At 50.6% G+C, this 16885-nt stretch overlaps 7 protein-coding genes across 7 annotated transcripts; 4 read left to right on the top strand and 3 right to left on the bottom strand.

Annotated features, from left to right (window-relative positions):
* Window positions 1-74: 74 nt before the first annotated feature.
* Window positions 75-1312, bottom strand: Aud_002431 (uncharacterized protein; the record flags this gene model as incomplete). The annotated part of the gene is made up of 2 exons (XM_043287400.1): window positions 75-1187; window positions 1247-1312. 2 exons carry the CDS (start codon window positions 1310-1312, stop codon window positions 75-77), a joined length of 1179 nt encoding a protein of 392 aa, XP_043143335.1.
* A 600-nt stretch (window positions 1313-1912) lies between these two features.
* Window positions 1913-2814, top strand: Aud_002430 (RTA1 domain-containing protein; the record flags this gene model as incomplete). The annotated part of the gene is made up of 2 exons (XM_043287399.1): window positions 1913-2084; window positions 2150-2814. The coding sequence occupies 2 exons, from the start codon at window positions 1913-1915 to the stop codon at window positions 2812-2814; spliced, it is 837 nt and encodes a 278-aa protein (XP_043143334.1).
* Window positions 2815-6479: 3665 nt separating this feature from the next.
* Window positions 6480-7325, top strand: Aud_002429 (uncharacterized protein; the record flags this gene model as incomplete). The annotated part of the gene is made up of 2 exons (XM_043287398.1): window positions 6480-6761; window positions 6825-7325. The coding sequence occupies 2 exons, from the start codon at window positions 6480-6482 to the stop codon at window positions 7323-7325; spliced, it is 783 nt and encodes a 260-aa protein (XP_043143333.1).
* A 245-nt stretch (window positions 7326-7570) lies between these two features.
* Aud_002428 (TauD/TfdA dioxygenase family protein) lies at window positions 7571-8850 on the bottom strand (the record flags this gene model as incomplete). The annotated part of the gene is made up of 3 exons (XM_043287397.1): window positions 7571-7751; window positions 7806-8347; window positions 8407-8850. The coding sequence occupies 3 exons, from the start codon at window positions 8848-8850 to the stop codon at window positions 7571-7573; spliced, it is 1167 nt and encodes a 388-aa protein (XP_043143332.1).
* Window positions 8851-9447: 597 nt separating this feature from the next.
* On the top strand, window positions 9448-11136 carry Aud_002427 (putative FAD dependent oxidoreductase; the record flags this gene model as incomplete). Its single annotated transcript, XM_043287396.1, has 5 exons — window positions 9448-9581; window positions 9634-9759; window positions 9808-10081; window positions 10132-10278; window positions 10336-11136. The coding sequence occupies 5 exons, from the start codon at window positions 9448-9450 to the stop codon at window positions 11134-11136; spliced, it is 1482 nt and encodes a 493-aa protein (XP_043143331.1).
* Window positions 11137-11690: 554 nt separating this feature from the next.
* Window positions 11691-13797, top strand: Aud_002426 (putative MFS transporter Liz1/Seo1; the record flags this gene model as incomplete). Its single annotated transcript, XM_043287395.1, has 13 exons — window positions 11691-11859; window positions 11915-11972; window positions 12022-12160; window positions 12217-12295; window positions 12351-12537; window positions 12586-12691; window positions 12740-12864; window positions 12916-12960; window positions 13010-13113; window positions 13160-13215; window positions 13262-13377; window positions 13431-13658; window positions 13707-13797. 13 exons carry the CDS (start codon window positions 11691-11693, stop codon window positions 13795-13797), a joined length of 1503 nt encoding a protein of 500 aa, XP_043143330.1.
* A 165-nt stretch (window positions 13798-13962) lies between these two features.
* On the bottom strand, window positions 13963-16647 carry Aud_002425 (uncharacterized protein; the record flags this gene model as incomplete). Its single annotated transcript, XM_043287394.1, has 1 exon — window positions 13963-16647. The coding sequence occupies one exon, from the start codon at window positions 16645-16647 to the stop codon at window positions 13963-13965; it is 2685 nt and encodes an 894-aa protein (XP_043143329.1).
* Between the last annotated feature and the right edge of the window lie 238 nt (window positions 16648-16885).

Here is a 16885-nt window from a genome sequence, read left to right as displayed (position 1 = left end):
CAAAATTTTGATAGCATGAGCAAGGATGCGAGCAACGCGTGCTTTTGCTCTAAATCAGCCAAATACCTTTGCCATCACCCGAATGCTCGTAGCAACGGCTCGATGGGACTATCCAGAGCTTTTATTGGCCATTCCAACCACTCAGTCCAATCCGGGCCCAGAAAATCACGAATGGACCCGATGAGGAATTGACCACCGTCGCCAAAAATCCACGAATCACGGCAGGAATGAATTAAAATGGCATAATGAGCCAGGATCACAAGCGCCTCTGGCCGCCGCTGCAGCAGTTGATCAATGTATTCCGGGGGAACAAGTACAGGCCATCCGATGCTGCCTTGACTACTTCCGGCGAGAGATCCAGCAGCCAGCAACGCATTCGTCGAGGTCTGTAGCTGCTCGATGGCTTGTTTGTAGATATTTGTCAAGGTATCTCCGAGCTTTGCCGCTTGAACATGGCTAAGAAGTTTCTCGCATCCCGCTCCCAGCCGACCGTCGAATTGATAAAGGGACTGACCGTCCACTATCAGCGGCTTGAGGACCGATTGGTGTAGCATATCCCAGGCCTTCCCGCAAATTGCTCTGATACCCCGATGGAGTCGAAAGCAGTGCACGAACTTTTCGACAAACTGGTCGAAATCGTTGTCCCTGTATACGAGTACGTCGCAGAGCGTGTGGAGCCCAAGGATAGCCGAGAAGAAGAACAGTGGTACACAGGTTTCTTGATTCACCTCCAAGTTTGTTTCTTTAAAAATTGCCAGCGCATGCGTCTGCAGCTGAGCGGCATGAGTCCGGTAGTACTCCCGTCGCTCTGGATGCTTGGTGCTGAGGTGTAATGCGCTGAAGGCGAGCAGCTCATTCGCCATGTAGGGTGCTTTTAAGAGGTGCGGCATAATAGTGAGCAAATGGTCGGTATTCTTCCTGCGGTCCAACTCCGAAAACGTCTCGGTATATAAATGGTAGAAAAGCTCCATGTGAAGCATGTTCACTGGTGCATCTTGAGGAGTTCCTGGATTTGGGCTGAGACTGGAGCGGCCTGACGGTTGGTTGGTCGCTGGTGAGAGAGACGCAGAAGCCGCCGAGCGATTTGGCGAGTCTACAGGCCGTGTAACCTTGAACACATTGATTCCATACTCACACACCCGCTCTGAGACGCGGCAATTGGAACATATCGGACGGTTTTCATTGCACTGTAGGGAGGATTAGTCATGCTCCAGATCGCAGCATGTGGGAGATCGGGACGGAATACTTTGATATGGCGGCGCTTGCACTCCAGACAACCATTCCGGGACTTCTTATGAGCTCTGCGTGGCATGCTGAATGACAGCTCAACTTGCGTGCTTCGCCTACCAAGACTAACGCGATGACGAAATCTCATTCGAGGGACGACCGTCGTGTTCAGCTCTGGTCGCAAGAACGCAGACAAGGTCATCCAAATACGCGGAAACCCAGAGGCGACACTCAGGGGTCAGGAAGCCACGGTTCGTTGTACCGCTGCAGTTCAGAAGGAAAAATGTGTCGTGCCTGGCCCGAAGAAAGTCAAACAACGGATACGCCGATACGCAACCGACAGACACAGCCTCCGAACCGGCCACACGCGACGAATCGGAAGAACGCAAATCCGCGTATGCACAGACCATATGCAGTTTTACCCGCCAACATGATCCACCCTTTGGCTCTATACGCGTATAGCTTCGGCTCCTGGCAAATAAATGTCTACAACACGGCTTCGATACAGAAGAGTTTGATTGTTGGTTCTATTCTTGCAAAAGAGGCTGCCTAGCCGACTGAAATTGTATCCACCGTGTTCAATTTATAAACGATTCATATCCACCCTCGCCATGTCTTTCTTCACATCACCCCAACTCATACAACGCTGTGCCGAAGCTATTTTCAGCGACAAAGTATTCCTGCAATGGCAAAGTTAGAGCCGCACGCTGGCGACTACTACCTTTGGAAATATGTGCCATCGATCCCAGCAGCTGTCATCTTCTTCCTTCTCTTCGTATGCACGACTGCCTTCCATTCCTGGAAAATATGGAAGACGCGAGCGCGGTTCTGCATCCCCTTTGCCATTGGAGGACTGTGTAAGTGGCGTTTACCCGCTTGCTGTGCGCAAACAGAATTGTCTCTAATGATCCCGACACCTCAGTTGAAATCATCGGCTATATAGGTCGAATCGACGCGCACGGGAAAACCGGAAAGCTTGGCCCCTATATCATTCAAAGTGTCTTTATTCTTCTCGGACCGGTCCTCTTCGCGGCTTCGGTATATATGGTCCTCGGACGCCTTATCCGCAGCATTCAAGCCGAGAAGCACTCAGTTATTCGCGTAAACTGGCTCACAAAGATATTCGTCGCCAGCGATGTCCTCTCCTTCCTCGTCCAGGGCTCGGGGGCGGGTCTTATGGCAAGCGGGTCGAGTGCAAACATGGGCAACAACATCGTCATCGCGGGACTTGTGATCCAAGTGCTCATGTTTGGGCTGTTCATGGTTACATCGTTCGAATTTGAGCGGCGTATGAACCGGGCTCCGAGCGGGCATGTCTTCGATGCTGATGTGCCGTGGAAGACCCACTTGCATGTTTTGGATGCCGTCAGTGCTTTGATATTGATTCGGTCGGTGTTTAGGGTGATCGAGTACGCTGGGGGACAGGACGGGTACTTGCTTGGGCACGAGTGGACCATGTATGTATTTGATTCGGTGCCCATGGTCACTGCAATGGCATTGTGGGCAGTCTGGCATCCAGGTGTCATTCAAAGCTCTGCCACGCGCACGCGCACGCACACGCAGGCGCTAGATATGACGATGGGTTGATCAAATAATGTTGGTGGAGGGAGTCTCTAGAGGAACTGCTGTTCATGAATGGTTTACGAGGTCAGTGAAGTACCTGTCAGTTATTACCCAAAGAAGGAATAGACACGTCATTTGAGGGACCTGTCATCAAGTTGACTGATAAAAATATTAGTCCTTTGGTGATCAATTTGCCTTACGAGGATGCTGTATCTATCCCTAAGGATGCTGGTATAGGTTATCTCGATTTCGAGGGCGTTATTGGCGCTGCCACTGCAGAATCGTTCAGATAAAACCCATAACCCATATTTGTCCTTGGTCACCAAGCAGTTGTTGATCACGTAATCACATCCACGGCCCTTATCGCCTGGTAGCTAGTCCTCAGTCGCAACTTAAGCCAGCTTCAGCAATGTGAAATGTCCAAATGGAATTGAGTGGGTCAAAGAAAGAATGCGACTACTTTAGTATTGTGGGGAGAAGCAACGGCAGAGTGGACCAGATAATCACTTGCTTAAAAAGCGCTTCCTCTTTTTTCCCTGAATTGCTGACCACAAGGACATAAAGTACTACTGGTAAAACGAATGCGGAAAACACAGCAGTCAAGGTTTCTGGCAAGGTTTCAGAATCGACGGAATGGTGGGGGGCAAGTGGATCTGACTGGTTAGCGTAGTGCGGGGTTAGTCGGCCAAGGATCTGGGGGAATGCAACAAAGGAGTACGATTGGCTGGATCATGAGCGAGGTTGCACCGAACCAGCCAATAGCCATGGTCCACCCGATTTTTGGATACGGATCAATACATCACCGAATTGAGTGGACTCAGAGTAGTACATGTCACTACTCACTAAGTCCGGGAGATCCGGTAGAAGCTATGTGGATCTGGGGATGTGGCCCGCTTCGACCGCTGGAGACAGAGAGCCTGATATGGGCTCACTAGAAGATAACGATAGAATTGCAACAATATACCACCTAGAAATCCACATTATTGTATGATTATTGCAGGAGAACTAAAATACTCCGGCATGTACTTTGTACTGGCTGTATGGTGTGATGATTATGTGGCTTGCTGTAAGTTGCACCTCCTTGCCCAAAACTACTAGTGCTCCCCCCTTTCTTCCCCTCCCTCAAGAATCCTGCGACGCATTGTACTTTTACCAGTTGACTACCACGTAACTTACGATGTCACATCGACCAAGGCAACAGCTGGAAATATTCAAACCCCTCATGACGGGCGAAAAATATTCGTTATGTAGATAATGTAAGACGACAAATCACATACATGAAACTCCATCCCTGCCAACTGGTGGCGCAATAATCAGGCCATCCAGGCCATGGTACCCAAACAAAGGAAAGTAATCGTAAGTAGAAGCGAGACACTGTCTAGCTGCAGGTCGTAAATAATGTTGGATGCAATATTCCCATCTCTCCAGGAGTACGGATCATCACGATGTAACGCTCGATCATCTAAGTCGGCTCATGTAACGGAGTGTGAGGTAGACGGCGCCCATAGTTGTGTACATGGCGCCCCCGCCTACTACCCAGACCGGCCTGTGCAGTGCAAAGGAGGTCTGCGCAAGACCTGCTGTAGTCTTCGTTCTCTCTATAAAATTCACCGTTTAGTCGTCTGCCCATAGACGACGGCTTCACCCAGGTTGAAAAGGGAAAATTCAGTACATACCTTTCTGGAAGAGTCTGTTTCGAAGAGTACCAAGTTGCTGTCTGGCGGAGGAGGTCAAGGCGGAAAGGTTCTGGATGATTGGAGCTGACATTTTGGATGATAGGTTGGGATGACTGGGATCACTTTGCAGGTATGTATTGGCAGAAAGATGTCACGAGTTTAGCAAGCACGGGATACCTTGTTCTTGAGAAGATGTACGAGCATCCTCCAGCCTATATATACTCTTTCCTCGCCATCCTGATGCGGGGTAGTCACACGACAGGGGCTTCAAGGTAGTACAGGAATCGACGTCGACGATTCAGGCTGGTGGCGTTTGACTCGTAGGCATCGACCATGGTTAGCAGCATATCCCTGTCCTCTTACGACGGCTACGCCTCCCTTGTGCTGGCAATGATTGGCCATTATTCTTGATTGCTGGTGGCAATCTGGGGTAGCTCGAAGGGTGGTGATGCAGAGACGCCCATCCGTAAACCTAATGTACGTGTGAGACAGTAACGTGCCAATAGGATAATAATTACCAGGGCAAAGTGCCTTATTGCCACCGATTAAACACTGCCCTGGCAAAATCTCCCAATGGAATCGAGAGAGCCCTGGTGTTGAGAAGAGCTATGGTCAAGTCATCGAGAGGTGATCTTCGACGCATAATTACACAGTAACAGGGCATATGAATGAGCCTATCTTCTATCCTCTTCTTACCAAAAGAAGAGAAGATGTGCAGCACGGTGTAGGGCCAATGGACTCGTCCCTCCATCGATAATGAGTGGCTAAATGACCACTGTTACCACCGGTTAAGAGCACAAATTTACAATCCAAGAATATGCCATTCATGGACGCAGCGGCAGGTCTGGTTAGTGGACATAATGAACGAAGGTCGTGTGTCGTGGGAGGGAATCCTGTAAGAGCAGCAGGTTCGAAGATTGCTCATCACCTTAAGTTCGGAGATGCAGCGACAGCTCTACCCAAAAGATTTGCATAAATCTATCATCATGGGTAAGAGCATCTCCACCATTCTTTCCCCATAAAAGGCCGCTCACGCTCGATATGGACTCTTCTGGAATGCCACCGTTGCTGGAATGACAGGAAAGCACATTCCAGTCAAAGATGCTATCAATTAGTCAAACAGATTTCAGTCGTCTACCAGCCCTTTGGACAGATAAGCTTCTGGAAGATACCCCAGTTTAAGATAAGTTGATAGTGAAAAGTATCGGCATTATCATAAGTTGTACTGGTTTAGACAGTAATGGAAATGAGACTGTTCGGTCACCCCACTCTTGCATGGGCTAATACAATAATAATGTTGTAAGATCATAGGCTATGGAATGAATATACGTACTTTCGCAAGCACCCATCAATTTCCACGCGGACTGGGTGGTCTATCAAGAACTCGTAGATCATTGTCCAACACGCCCAAGTCTGCTGTAGCTTTAGGCGCGATGGGGACGGTAGCTGTCTTCTCCAGGAGTCGCTGAGCTCTCAAGACACATCTGACTGGGCGCTCGTAACTGGATCATCCCATCAACCGCTTGGAGTAAATTGTTCTTGATGACTCTCCCAGGCTCATAGAGAGTAGAATGCACAGTCTGGCAAAGCTCAGAAGATTTGGAAAGAACTTCATCGAGCTAGCCAAACGAAGCAGTGAAATATTGAACAGTTCACGCAGTCTGGTTTGATCGTCCATATAGCGAACTGGGTCACATTCGTTAGGTAGCATGACTGCAGTGCTCAAAAATATATCTCCCTCCTATTGAGCTCAGTACATCTACAACTTTATTCAGATCAGATTTAGGCAGGGACCAAGGCTGTAGAAAACGTTCAAAGTCGGACCAAAACGAATCACATATATCCGAGTGCCTCATAGAATTATTGCTCTTTTCTGCAGCAAACGTTATGAACTTTCGGCTCTTGGAGTCTGGGTCTCAAGGATATCGATATAATCACGTGACTATATCTTCTTGGTAACATCTTTTTCGGCAACGCACGCACGCGACCGTGTCTCCTGATTCATGACAGAGAATGCCAGCGACGTCGACGCGAAGAGAGCACCCCCAAATTACAGGCGCTCCGGACTATGACGATCCCGCGTACTGGGACGTCAAATTTGCGACTGGAAAAGATGTCGGGGAATGGTTGAATTCCGGTGAAATCCTGATCGAGACTACCCTGTCCGAATTGGAGCATCGTCCTCAACCCGATGCCATCCCGCGTGCTTTGCACCTCGGTCCAGGCATCTCCAAACTGGGGATCAAACTATGTGAGACCTTTCATAAGCGCAATTGGCCGGGAAGCTGCATTGTGGTGCGCCCTCTTGTTTGGTAGAATTTTGCAGAATTGCTCTAATATGCCACTATTTCCGATTAGAATGTGGATTTCTCTGCGGAAGCTGTCCGCCTGGGCCAGGAGCTTGAGAGCGGCAAGAGCGCAGACCAGGGAATGCAATGGCTTCAGATTGACTTGAGATCGTGGAGCGATGTTGCCAAGCTGGCAAGCTATGGGCCGTTTGATGTGGTCGTCGATAAAAGCACGAGCGATGCCATTGCGACATCGTCACCTGTCCGTCTATCAACTGAATCTGATACACGATCTATTTGCCCAATCATAAGCGAGATCTTCAAAGAGACCGGAGAACTCACGCTGTCTCCAGTGGAGCTGTTGTCTTTGCACCTTGTTCCGCTGACCCTGAAGGGCAGTACCTGGGTTGCGCTCTCATATTCAAACATTCGGTTTGACAACCTCGGATATGCTGGGAAGTATTGGACTCTCGTGTCACGCACCTCTATAAAAGCACCACAGGGCCAGACGTCGACTTTTGCGCACAGCCCTGAAGTCTTCCATTGGGCCTATGTCCTCCGGCGGAAATAAACTCACCAACCCGGTTGTGCTGACTGTGTCCAACGACAGACGGCTCTGGCCAATCAGTACACGCAATTACATTTGCTACGGCTACGCAGAAATCAACACAGACACCACGCTCAGTAGGACTCAATCAATTTACGCGCGAAGTGATTCGCATCAGCTTTAGTGGTTTCAGCATCAAAAATTTCGGGGCGGCACAGCCCCAAGAGGCGCGAAGAATCCGTATGAGCATTGAAGTAAGTTTTGCTGCGCTACTGTCTGGCCAATTGATTGGCCAATTCCTCGACCTCGTCCGGTCCTAGAAGACCCAACTTCTCTCGTCTTGTTGGTGCCTTTGGATCAAAGAAAGGCTTCTCTGCCAGGGCGGTTACCCTTGTGCCATGCCGCGGCTCGATCCCCTCGTAATCCCAGCTGGCGTTGTGAATGGTGATTCTTGTACAATCAGTCATCGAACGCCGTACACGGCAGGAAGCATTCGTAACTTACCTATTATCCCACAAAGCGCTTGTCCTTGGCGTCCACTTGAAGCGAACTTGGATGTCAATATTTTTCTCGTAGACATCGAACAGATATCCGAGGATGACATCACTTTCTGCTTTGTCTAGGCCGACAATACGATCTGTCATGGCTCGGTTTACCCAAAGAGTCTTCCATCCCGTGGCAGGATGTACTCGGACAAGAGGATGCTCTCGCTCAACATATATGGGCCCCTTTTCGGGATGCTTGCGGTCCAAATAAGCGTGGGCCGAGCGATAAATGGCTGTCTTGCCGTCGATGAACTGACGGAACGATGGTGATAACTTCTCATAAGCTGCGTAGCCGCTTGCCCATAGGGTGTCTCCTCCAGTGATGGGCACCGTATCGTTGTGGAGATGGGTGACGCCCGCTGGCTGTCGCTCATGCACGAGATCTGTATGCCAGCGGGAAGCGCCTCCAGGCCGGCGGAATGCAGCCGGGGTTTCTGCTGCCTGCAAGGCCGGCCACAATACAGTGACGCCGGGAACTCCAGGAACCTGTGGTACTTGCGGCTGAACGAGGATTAGTCCATTGCCCTACCAACTTGCCAAAGGCGATTGCAATGACGTACATGGACCTCGACCTCACCGAACCACTCGCCAAGCTCCTTCTGCTGCTGTGGGGAGATATCTTGGTCTCGGAAGAAGACAACACTCCTTTCCGCAATCAGGAGGCCCAACTCGTCTTTTTGCTTGTCGTTGAGATCCTTGAGTTGCAGCCCCACGATTTCGGTTCCAATGTGCTTGGTAAGGTGAATGACTTCCTTCGCTGCTGACAGCAGAGCCTTCTTCTCGGGATCGGCGCGGGATCCCGGGTCGATGTGAGGGCGATCATAGTTTCGGATGTTGTAAACATCATCTACGTAGAGAGGCCGAGCAGGTCGGTACGGATATCCGGCTGAGAGATCAATGCCAGCCTTTTCGAGTCTTTCCCGAGCGTTAGGAGGGAGAGGAAGAGTCTCCTTTCTAGGCTCTGCGACATCGACAATGCGAGGATCAATTGCAGCAGGAGCCATGATGCTAGCCTTTGATGAGCGTAACAACCTTGAGAATGGACATATTCTGCTGCAAGACAGTGTCGATTCCGGTTTAATTATACGACGCGGAATTCATCCCCGACTTAGTTGATTAGCAAGTGCATGTGTGGGCACTTCTGTGTATGCGATCACATCATCACCACCACCCATTACGTCTTCCACACCATGTATCGTATGGGGGCAGCCGCGATATTTGACTCGCTCGAGGTCCTGTCTTCCCCTCACTTTGTCTTATCATCCTGCTTTATCTTTCCAACCCCTCAAATCGCATCAGTCTCGAACGTCATCCGGACAAGATCCGAAAATCCTCATTTAAGGCTGTGATGGCGTTGAGACAAATGGATTTCAAAGCAACCCGCTATCAGCCTATGGATTCGAATAGGCTTGAATTGCACGGCAATATGCTTTCCGAGACGGTGGGATGCCCCATTTCTGTACAGTCTATGCACAATCGTTATTCGCGTCGCCAATGGTGCAATGGGAGAATGAATCACCTGCCATTGCCTAGAGGGGCACTCATAAGGGATTCCTGTCAAGCACTCGCCCTTGGAGCAATATTGAAGCACAGTCAATACAATGACTCGCCGTCAAATCCATCACGTGGCCGTGATTGGCGCAGGAATCAGCGGCGTTGTGTCGGCCGGGCATCTGCTCGCTGCAGGGATTGAGGTTACTGTGTTTGAAAGGAATCATGCTGCAGGGGGTGTGTGGTATGCATTATCATACACTTCCTCTTCCTGCATTTCTGACAGGAGATTGCAGGTTGTACGACGCGCGCAAGCCCCTTGAACCCGTCTTTCCTTCCGTCCATCCCTCCCGCGCTGAACAATTTGCGGATGCCGCATCAGATGTTAGGGATAAGCGTGTCCTAGAGCATGCGCCTCCTGGGTAGGTTTAACTGAAACAAGTCTAAGAATATTGGTTAACCTTGAGTAGTCCTTGCTACGAAGGGCTCAGGAACAATGTCCCGACACCCTTGATGCGCACAAAGCTTAACGCCTGGCCAAGAGACACACCTGACTTCGTGAGTCACGTTGTCATGAAGGAATACATTCAAGATACGTCACAGAAGGCCGGCGTTGATGGTGTTACTATCTATGGTGCGAGGGTGAAAAAGCTGCGCAAGCAGGACGACCGATGGGAGGTCACTTGGTCCACTCTCCGTGAAGAGGAGGGAAGTGAAGCCGTGCAAGAGGAGGAGCACAACGACGTACGAGCTTTCATGTCAGGCTGCATTGTGGACCGGGCTGACTGTTGCAGACATTTGACGCAATCGTCGTCGCCTCTGGGCACTACCACGCGCCACGTATTCCCGACATTCCTGGCTTACCCGAAGCGAAGGCACTATGGGCGTCTCGCATCATTCATTCAAAGGGTTACAGAAGGCCCAGCGGATTTGAAAATAAGGTGAGCTTCTCAGGTTAGAGGTTAGGTGGAAATTGCCAAAGATACTGAGATTTACAGAACATCCTCCTTATCGGCGGTGGCGTATCCTCGACAGACATTGCTCGTGAGATAGGACCAATCGCCAATAGCGTATATCAGAGCACCCGCAATGGTGAATTTGACCTGGCTGCTTCAGTACTTCCAGAGAACGGAGTCAGAATCAGCGAGATTGCCAGGTTTGAGTTGCAAAGCGACAAGCCGTTACGGAACGATGAGCATTTGCCCTTGATTGTCCACCTCAAGTCGGGTCAGAAGCTATGCGGTATTCACGGCATAATTATCTGCACCGGCTACCACATCACTCTGCCCTTTCTTCAGGAATATCATGACGATGAGACCTCCCCCGCGGATGCAAATGAAACAGTCCTTGTGACGGACGGTACGCAGGTGCATAACCTTCACAAGGACATCTTCTACATCCCCGACCCGACATTGGTGTTCGTAGGCGTCCCGTACTACACAGCAACATTCACGTTGTTTGAGTTCCAAGCCATCGCCGTGGCAGCCTTCTTCTCTGGCATTGCTCAGCTTCCTCCCGCCGAAGAGATGAGGGCGGAATATCTTGCTCGCATTAAGGCGAAGGGGAGTGGACGGGGATTTCACTCACTCAGGAATGTGGAAGAGCACTACGTAGGGGATATCTTGGACTGGGTGAATAGGGCTCGGGCTTCTCACGGACTAGTAGCCATTGAAGGACACACTAGGACATGGTTGGAGGCGAAGGAAGCACAGAGTGAGCGACTGAAACAGCTTTTTGGGAGTGGAGCGAGGAGAGATAGTGGGGTGGGCGAGTTGCTGTTGTTGGAGATGTGTAGCTAAGTCGCAAGGATTGTTATCATTATCAAATGCACCTAGAGAATGGGGCCGCCTTGTCGTGGAGGGCATTTACATAAAGTTCGATATTGGCTGAACCCCAGCTTCCTGCCTACTCTCCTGTACCCCACATGTACGTAGTTGGACCATAAGGAGCGATTTGCATTGTGTGGCTGGCACATCATCCAACATTCGTATGGCGAGCTTTGAACCGGTTACTCACCATTACCATGAGCCAGTCAGCATGCCTCCTGCAAACTTCTTGACATGACCACTCACAACATGTCTATGCTTATCTCAACCCAGATTGCGCAAGCCCTACCGACAATGAGGAATCCACCCTAGCTACACCGTCCCACTTTAGTCTACCCAGTAGATCAAGATAGAGACAAGCTCAGTGGGAGTCTACTGGATGTAATAAAAGTTGGCTGTCAGCTACCGGCAGAGCTTGTTCAATGACAGTGGCTGTTAAAAATGCGCTGATTCTTAAACTCAGACTGAAGAACAGTTTCTGCTACTATCAAGAGCCACACAAACTGTTCAACAGCCACCTATAAACTATGGGCGCCTCACCGGTAGTCATTGACGAAAGAGTCATCGTCGACGTTCCGCAGGAACAACCTAAGCGGAAATGGATCAGTTACATCTGGGACACTTTCGACAAGTCGCCCGAAGAGCGCAAGTTGCTGTTCAAGCTGGACACGGCGATATTAACTTTTGCTTCCCTTGGTTAGTATACCGTATCAAACCGCGAATCGGTAATCAAGCTGACGGTAGATGCAAGGGTATTTCATTAAGTATCTCGATCAAGTCAACATCAATAATGCGTTTGTCTCTGGGATGTATGTGGTTTATACTCGTCCCCGATGGCAGTCTGTTGACAGAGTGCAGGAAAGAAGACCTCGGCATGTATGGCAACCAGCTCAATTATATGCAGACCTGTTGGACGGTTGGCTACGTGATTGGCGAGATACCCAGCAATTTGCTCCTGACGCGCATACGGCCCCGGTATTGGATTCCGGCTATGGAGGTATGAGTAACATCTTCTACGGCTTAGCTGGGACCGTTCGATGCTAACGCGGACAGCTGCTATGGACGGTTCTGACGTTCGCAATGGCGCGATGTAACTCAACGACTCAATTCTATGTCCTGCGCTTTTTTGTCGGTATGTGATCGTGATCGTGGTCTCACTTGACAGGGGAGTATAGTAACAGCCGCAGGCCTCGCAGAAAGCACATTCTACCCTGGCATGCAGTACATCATTGGCTCGTGGTATCGCAAAGATGAGTTGGCTAAGCGGTCGTGCATTTTCCATACGAGTGGTGGGATTGCGAACATGTTTTCTGGATACCTGATGGCGGGCGTATATCACCTTGGTGGCAGGGGTGGGTTCAAGGGTTGGCAATGGTATGTTGCAACTGCAACTCCCCCTAATGAGTTAGGCTGACAGTCTAGGCTGTTTATAATCGACGGCGTTATTTCACTTCCGGTTGCGCTGAGCGGGTTCTTCATTCTGCCTGATGTCCCGGAGATTTCGAACCCGTGGTATTTGACCAAGGAGGTGGGTTGAGTTGCTGTAGTAGGAACGTGCAACAGCTGATATGTGCAGGAAATTGCGCTGTCTCAAAAACGGATGCAGCTTGAAGGACGGAAGAATAGAGGGCCTCTGACTGCGAAGAAGCTGAAGAAGATATTCTCGTCGTGGCATATCTATCTACTGACTCTGCTGTATTTGTACGTTTATATTCACCGAGTCCGAATGGCGCTGATAGCTGACACGACCAGGTGTTTCAACAACGGTGCTGCAGGGTCCCAGCCTGTATTCCAACAGTGAGTGCAGTTATACCCCCGTTGTATACGTATGCTGATCGACAAATAGATACCTCAAACATTCGACAGACCCCAAATACTCCGTCGGCCAGATTAATGCTTATCCGACTACCACCGGGGCTGTTCAAGTTGTGACAACCCTAATCTACGCTTGTAAGCAGGCTCTATTCTCTACCTCCGATACCCTCTGACAGGACAGGGACGTCCGACTCCATCCTCGGCGGCAAACGATGGCCACCCGTCATATTCGGCGCTGTAAGCTCCCACTATCCACGGTAGTCCTGCCAATCTAACGATGCAGATAATCAACATCATTTCCTACACTTCTCTCGCTATATGGGATATCCCCACCGGGTGGAAATGGACCTGCTACATCATTGCTGGGGCAGGGTACGGGCTAAGCGGTCTTCTAATGGCGTACGTCCAGTCTCCCCTTCACTGTGTGTACCTACAAACTGAAAAGACTATAGATGGGCACACGAGATATGCGCTGAGGATAACGAGGAACGCGCGTTGGTGGTAGGCAGCATGAATGAAATGGCGTATGTGTTTCAAGCGTGGTTGCCGCAGGTTGTTTGGCGGCAGGTTGAGGCGCCGAAGTACCGTAAGGGGTTTATCACGGTGACTGCTCTGTCCGTTATACTTATTATAGCGACTTTTGTTACGGTTGGGCTGGATAACAGGGAGAGGGACGACAGGTGAGTGGCTCTTGCGATAGGGGTAATTGTGCGGCTAATTTGTTGTAGGGCTCGGAGACTAGCCGAAACTACGGAGCGCGAGAGTGAGGACAGTTTACCGGGGGTAGATTCAGAGGATGGAGGCGTAGTTAAAGTGTAGCTGGGCTATGCGAATGGCATTTGGAGAGAGGATTGGGGAATGGAAAGTATCTAGTGTGGATGGAGCCTTATACTTCACTGTTGCATGAATTCTAAAACGAGTTGTAGATTCCATAGACGCCGGTAAATGCAGAGTACAAATAGCCATCAATCGTCGGAAAGTAGATTACAACACCATCTGCCAGGTGACCCTCTTCCCCTTGACCATCGCCAACACCCCAACAGGCAAGAACCGCTTGTCCACCAGGCTCAAACCCCCAAACAGTCTCAGTGGCTCTTGAGCATAGAGCTGCAGCATCCATTTAAGTTCATTATCCTCCACCGGATAATCGAACTGAGACTGCACCTTTTCCAGCGCACTGGAGACCTCTTCCGTAAGTTTGATATCCGCTTCACCCGGATCATCCATCAACATCATGTACAGATCTCGCAGGGAATAGTCGGTGGATTCTCTGAAGCGAGTGTATTCCTCAAAAGACATGAAGGTACTCAAATCACTTCTATCGAGGACCAGGGTTGCTCCAGACTCCGCATCGGGGTGGATCCCCTGATACCGCTGCAAGCGCTCGCGTTCGGTCAGCTCCTCAAACTTCTTCTTGGCGTCGAGATACGCCTGCTTCTCATATTCTTTGTACTCGTTTATAAGCTGGCCGGGGGTGGAGCGGAGCTCATCGCGGACCACGAGCGTTGAGACGAAAGGATTCCGAAGACCAAGACCGCCCAATTGCTCCGGGTAGAAGAAGAACGCGTCCGGGATTCCGGAGACGCCGAACCGTTCCTCGATCATGTGCCGAAGGTGCTCTGTGACTGTTGAAGCGCGACCATGGGTTTTGAAGAGCGCGCTCTGCACTTTTTCGTAAGTGGCAAGGATGAGATCGACATGGTCACGTCCGAAGCAAAAGGCCGGCTGGCCGAAATTGTTAGTGAAGAAGCGGCCGATACAGCTGTTCCAGGTGCGGATCCAAGAGATGACGCTATCACAGCAGTCAAGTTGCTTCTTCAATTGCTGAACATGCGCATCCACTTGCGCCTGATCGATCACCCAGTTACCAGAGTCTGGATCAAGCACGAGCAATCCGATCGTGACGGGCCCTTTGGGTAGTCGAGCAGCAATGCTGGCGTCTCTGGACTCGGCGAGGTAGACTGAGCCAGTTTTCGCCAGGTTGAACTCCAGACCGGTGACTCGGGCGTATCGTTGCATGGCCTCCCAGGCCTGGGCGCATTTGGCTGGATCTCCGCACAGCCACAAGTCGTCGTGCATTCGGTAGAGCAACATGCCAGATTCGCGGTTCACGGTCATGTCCATGAAGAAGAGAACAAGCTCGCCCATGAGCTTCGCCATTGCGCCAGCCAGAGGCACGCCGCGTTGCCGCATGCGAGGGCCAGTAGGGGTCCGGCCATCACAGGCCTCATCCATGTTCAGCGGTGCGTGAAGGTACTTTGTGAAGAAATCGATCCACTCTTCGGTAAAGCCGACAAACCTCAAAATCGCAAAGAGGGTGCTGTGCGGAAGACCGGTCCCGTACCATTTCATATCGGACTGGATCACAGCAGCCTCGCCATGCAGATGCTGGTGGAGGAGAGTCTCCGTGGCAACCTTGCGCAGTATCCGCTGCTTGATATTTTTGTTAGGACCGGCCTTGTGCGTCGGCCTTGCACCGGCGTCTTCATCGTCGCTTGCTTCATCATATGTAGGACCGTTCTCAAAGAGTGACGTGTCCGAGCCGGGCAAGTGTGAGAGGAAGTACGTGGACTCGTATTCGCCTTTGCGGAAGGCGTCCAAGTTATTGACTCTCCATGGCCGGGAATCGAGGTAGTAACTACGGCGGAGAATGTCCCGTTCAGTCATCTGCGGACCTGTAGAGAATTTCCAGACTCTGTAATGTGTAATGATATATGTCAGAAGGTACTTGAGTGCGCCGCAGAACTTGAGCGCGATGAACTCGGCGAAGATGGTCTCCAGGACGTCCTCGTCTACCCAGACGCGGTATTTGCCGTTCGTTTGCTGACGTGGTAGGACTGCAATGCCCTTCTCACCAGTGCGCCAGTCCCAGTTCTTCAAGTCTACATATCGCATATTCAGGACATCTGCAATCTCAGTCATAGCAACCTTGTTGCCCAGGAAGTCTTTCAGCACAGCTCGCTTCCCGTCACTCAGCAACTCCTGGGTCAGTAGGCCTTTAATGCAATTAGACAAAGAAATCTGGTTGAACGGCTCCTCGGCTGTCCAAATTGTTTCGCATCTGTCCTTAACAAGGCGCCGTAGTTGGCTCAGCGCCAACTTCCCCTGATCGTCAAGGAAGAGGTCTCCAAGGAAGGCATGGATCTCATGTTCGTTGGTCTCACGTGGCTCAAAGACGACCGCTTCAAACTGATCGCATAGTTGCTGAAGACGTTGCTTCTGGCGTTCTTCCACGACAAGAAAATCTCCGTCGTAAGAATCATCCTTGGCTTTTAGGTTCCTTGTATCGTTTGAAGGATTCATCCACTCAGTCAGCAAGCGCGCATAGAGATCGGCAACACTCAATTTGCGACTGTGGGCGTCCAATTTAGAAATTAAGGTCTCTTCGAGCCCCTCTATCATTTTCGAGGGGATAGACGAGTCGTATCTGGCTTGATCGAGCCATCGTTCGATATGACTGATGGTGACATCCTTAGAGGCGCCGGGATAGAGTTCCTTGGTGCCAGCCAGGAGATGTCTCAATCTGTCGAGTTGATCATCACAGGCTGCAGATACTCTGAGGATCTCAGATTTACGCGACTGATAATTGTTGCGCAGTTTCTCCAGCTCGCGGATCTTGCTGAGAGTCAGCGATTGAATAGTCTGAGAGAGGGCGGTGTTGGGCGTCATGATGAAAGGGAGCGATGCGACGACGCCTGACTTGAAGCCATTGTGATCAGAGGTCTCAATGACCTTAAGTAGACTCTGGAGCCGTCTCGGGTCTGCCTAGAAGCTAGATAGAGTCATAGAGTCTAGACGGCGGCTGGTAACAGGCAACAATGTCACGTGAGTTAGCCGCACAAGGCATTCATCACATAACGTGACATAGCTCACCGACATTTCACTTGTCATGATCAAAACGACGACA

The sequence above is a fragment of the Aspergillus udagawae genome (assembly GCF_001078395.1).
Source record: "Aspergillus udagawae IFM 46973 DNA, scaffold_2, whole genome shotgun sequence".
NCBI lineage: Eukaryota > Fungi > Ascomycota > Eurotiomycetes > Eurotiales > Aspergillaceae > Aspergillus > Aspergillus udagawae.
The sequence above is the reverse complement of the archived record's forward strand: the minus strand, read 5'-3'. Positions and strand labels throughout refer to the sequence as shown.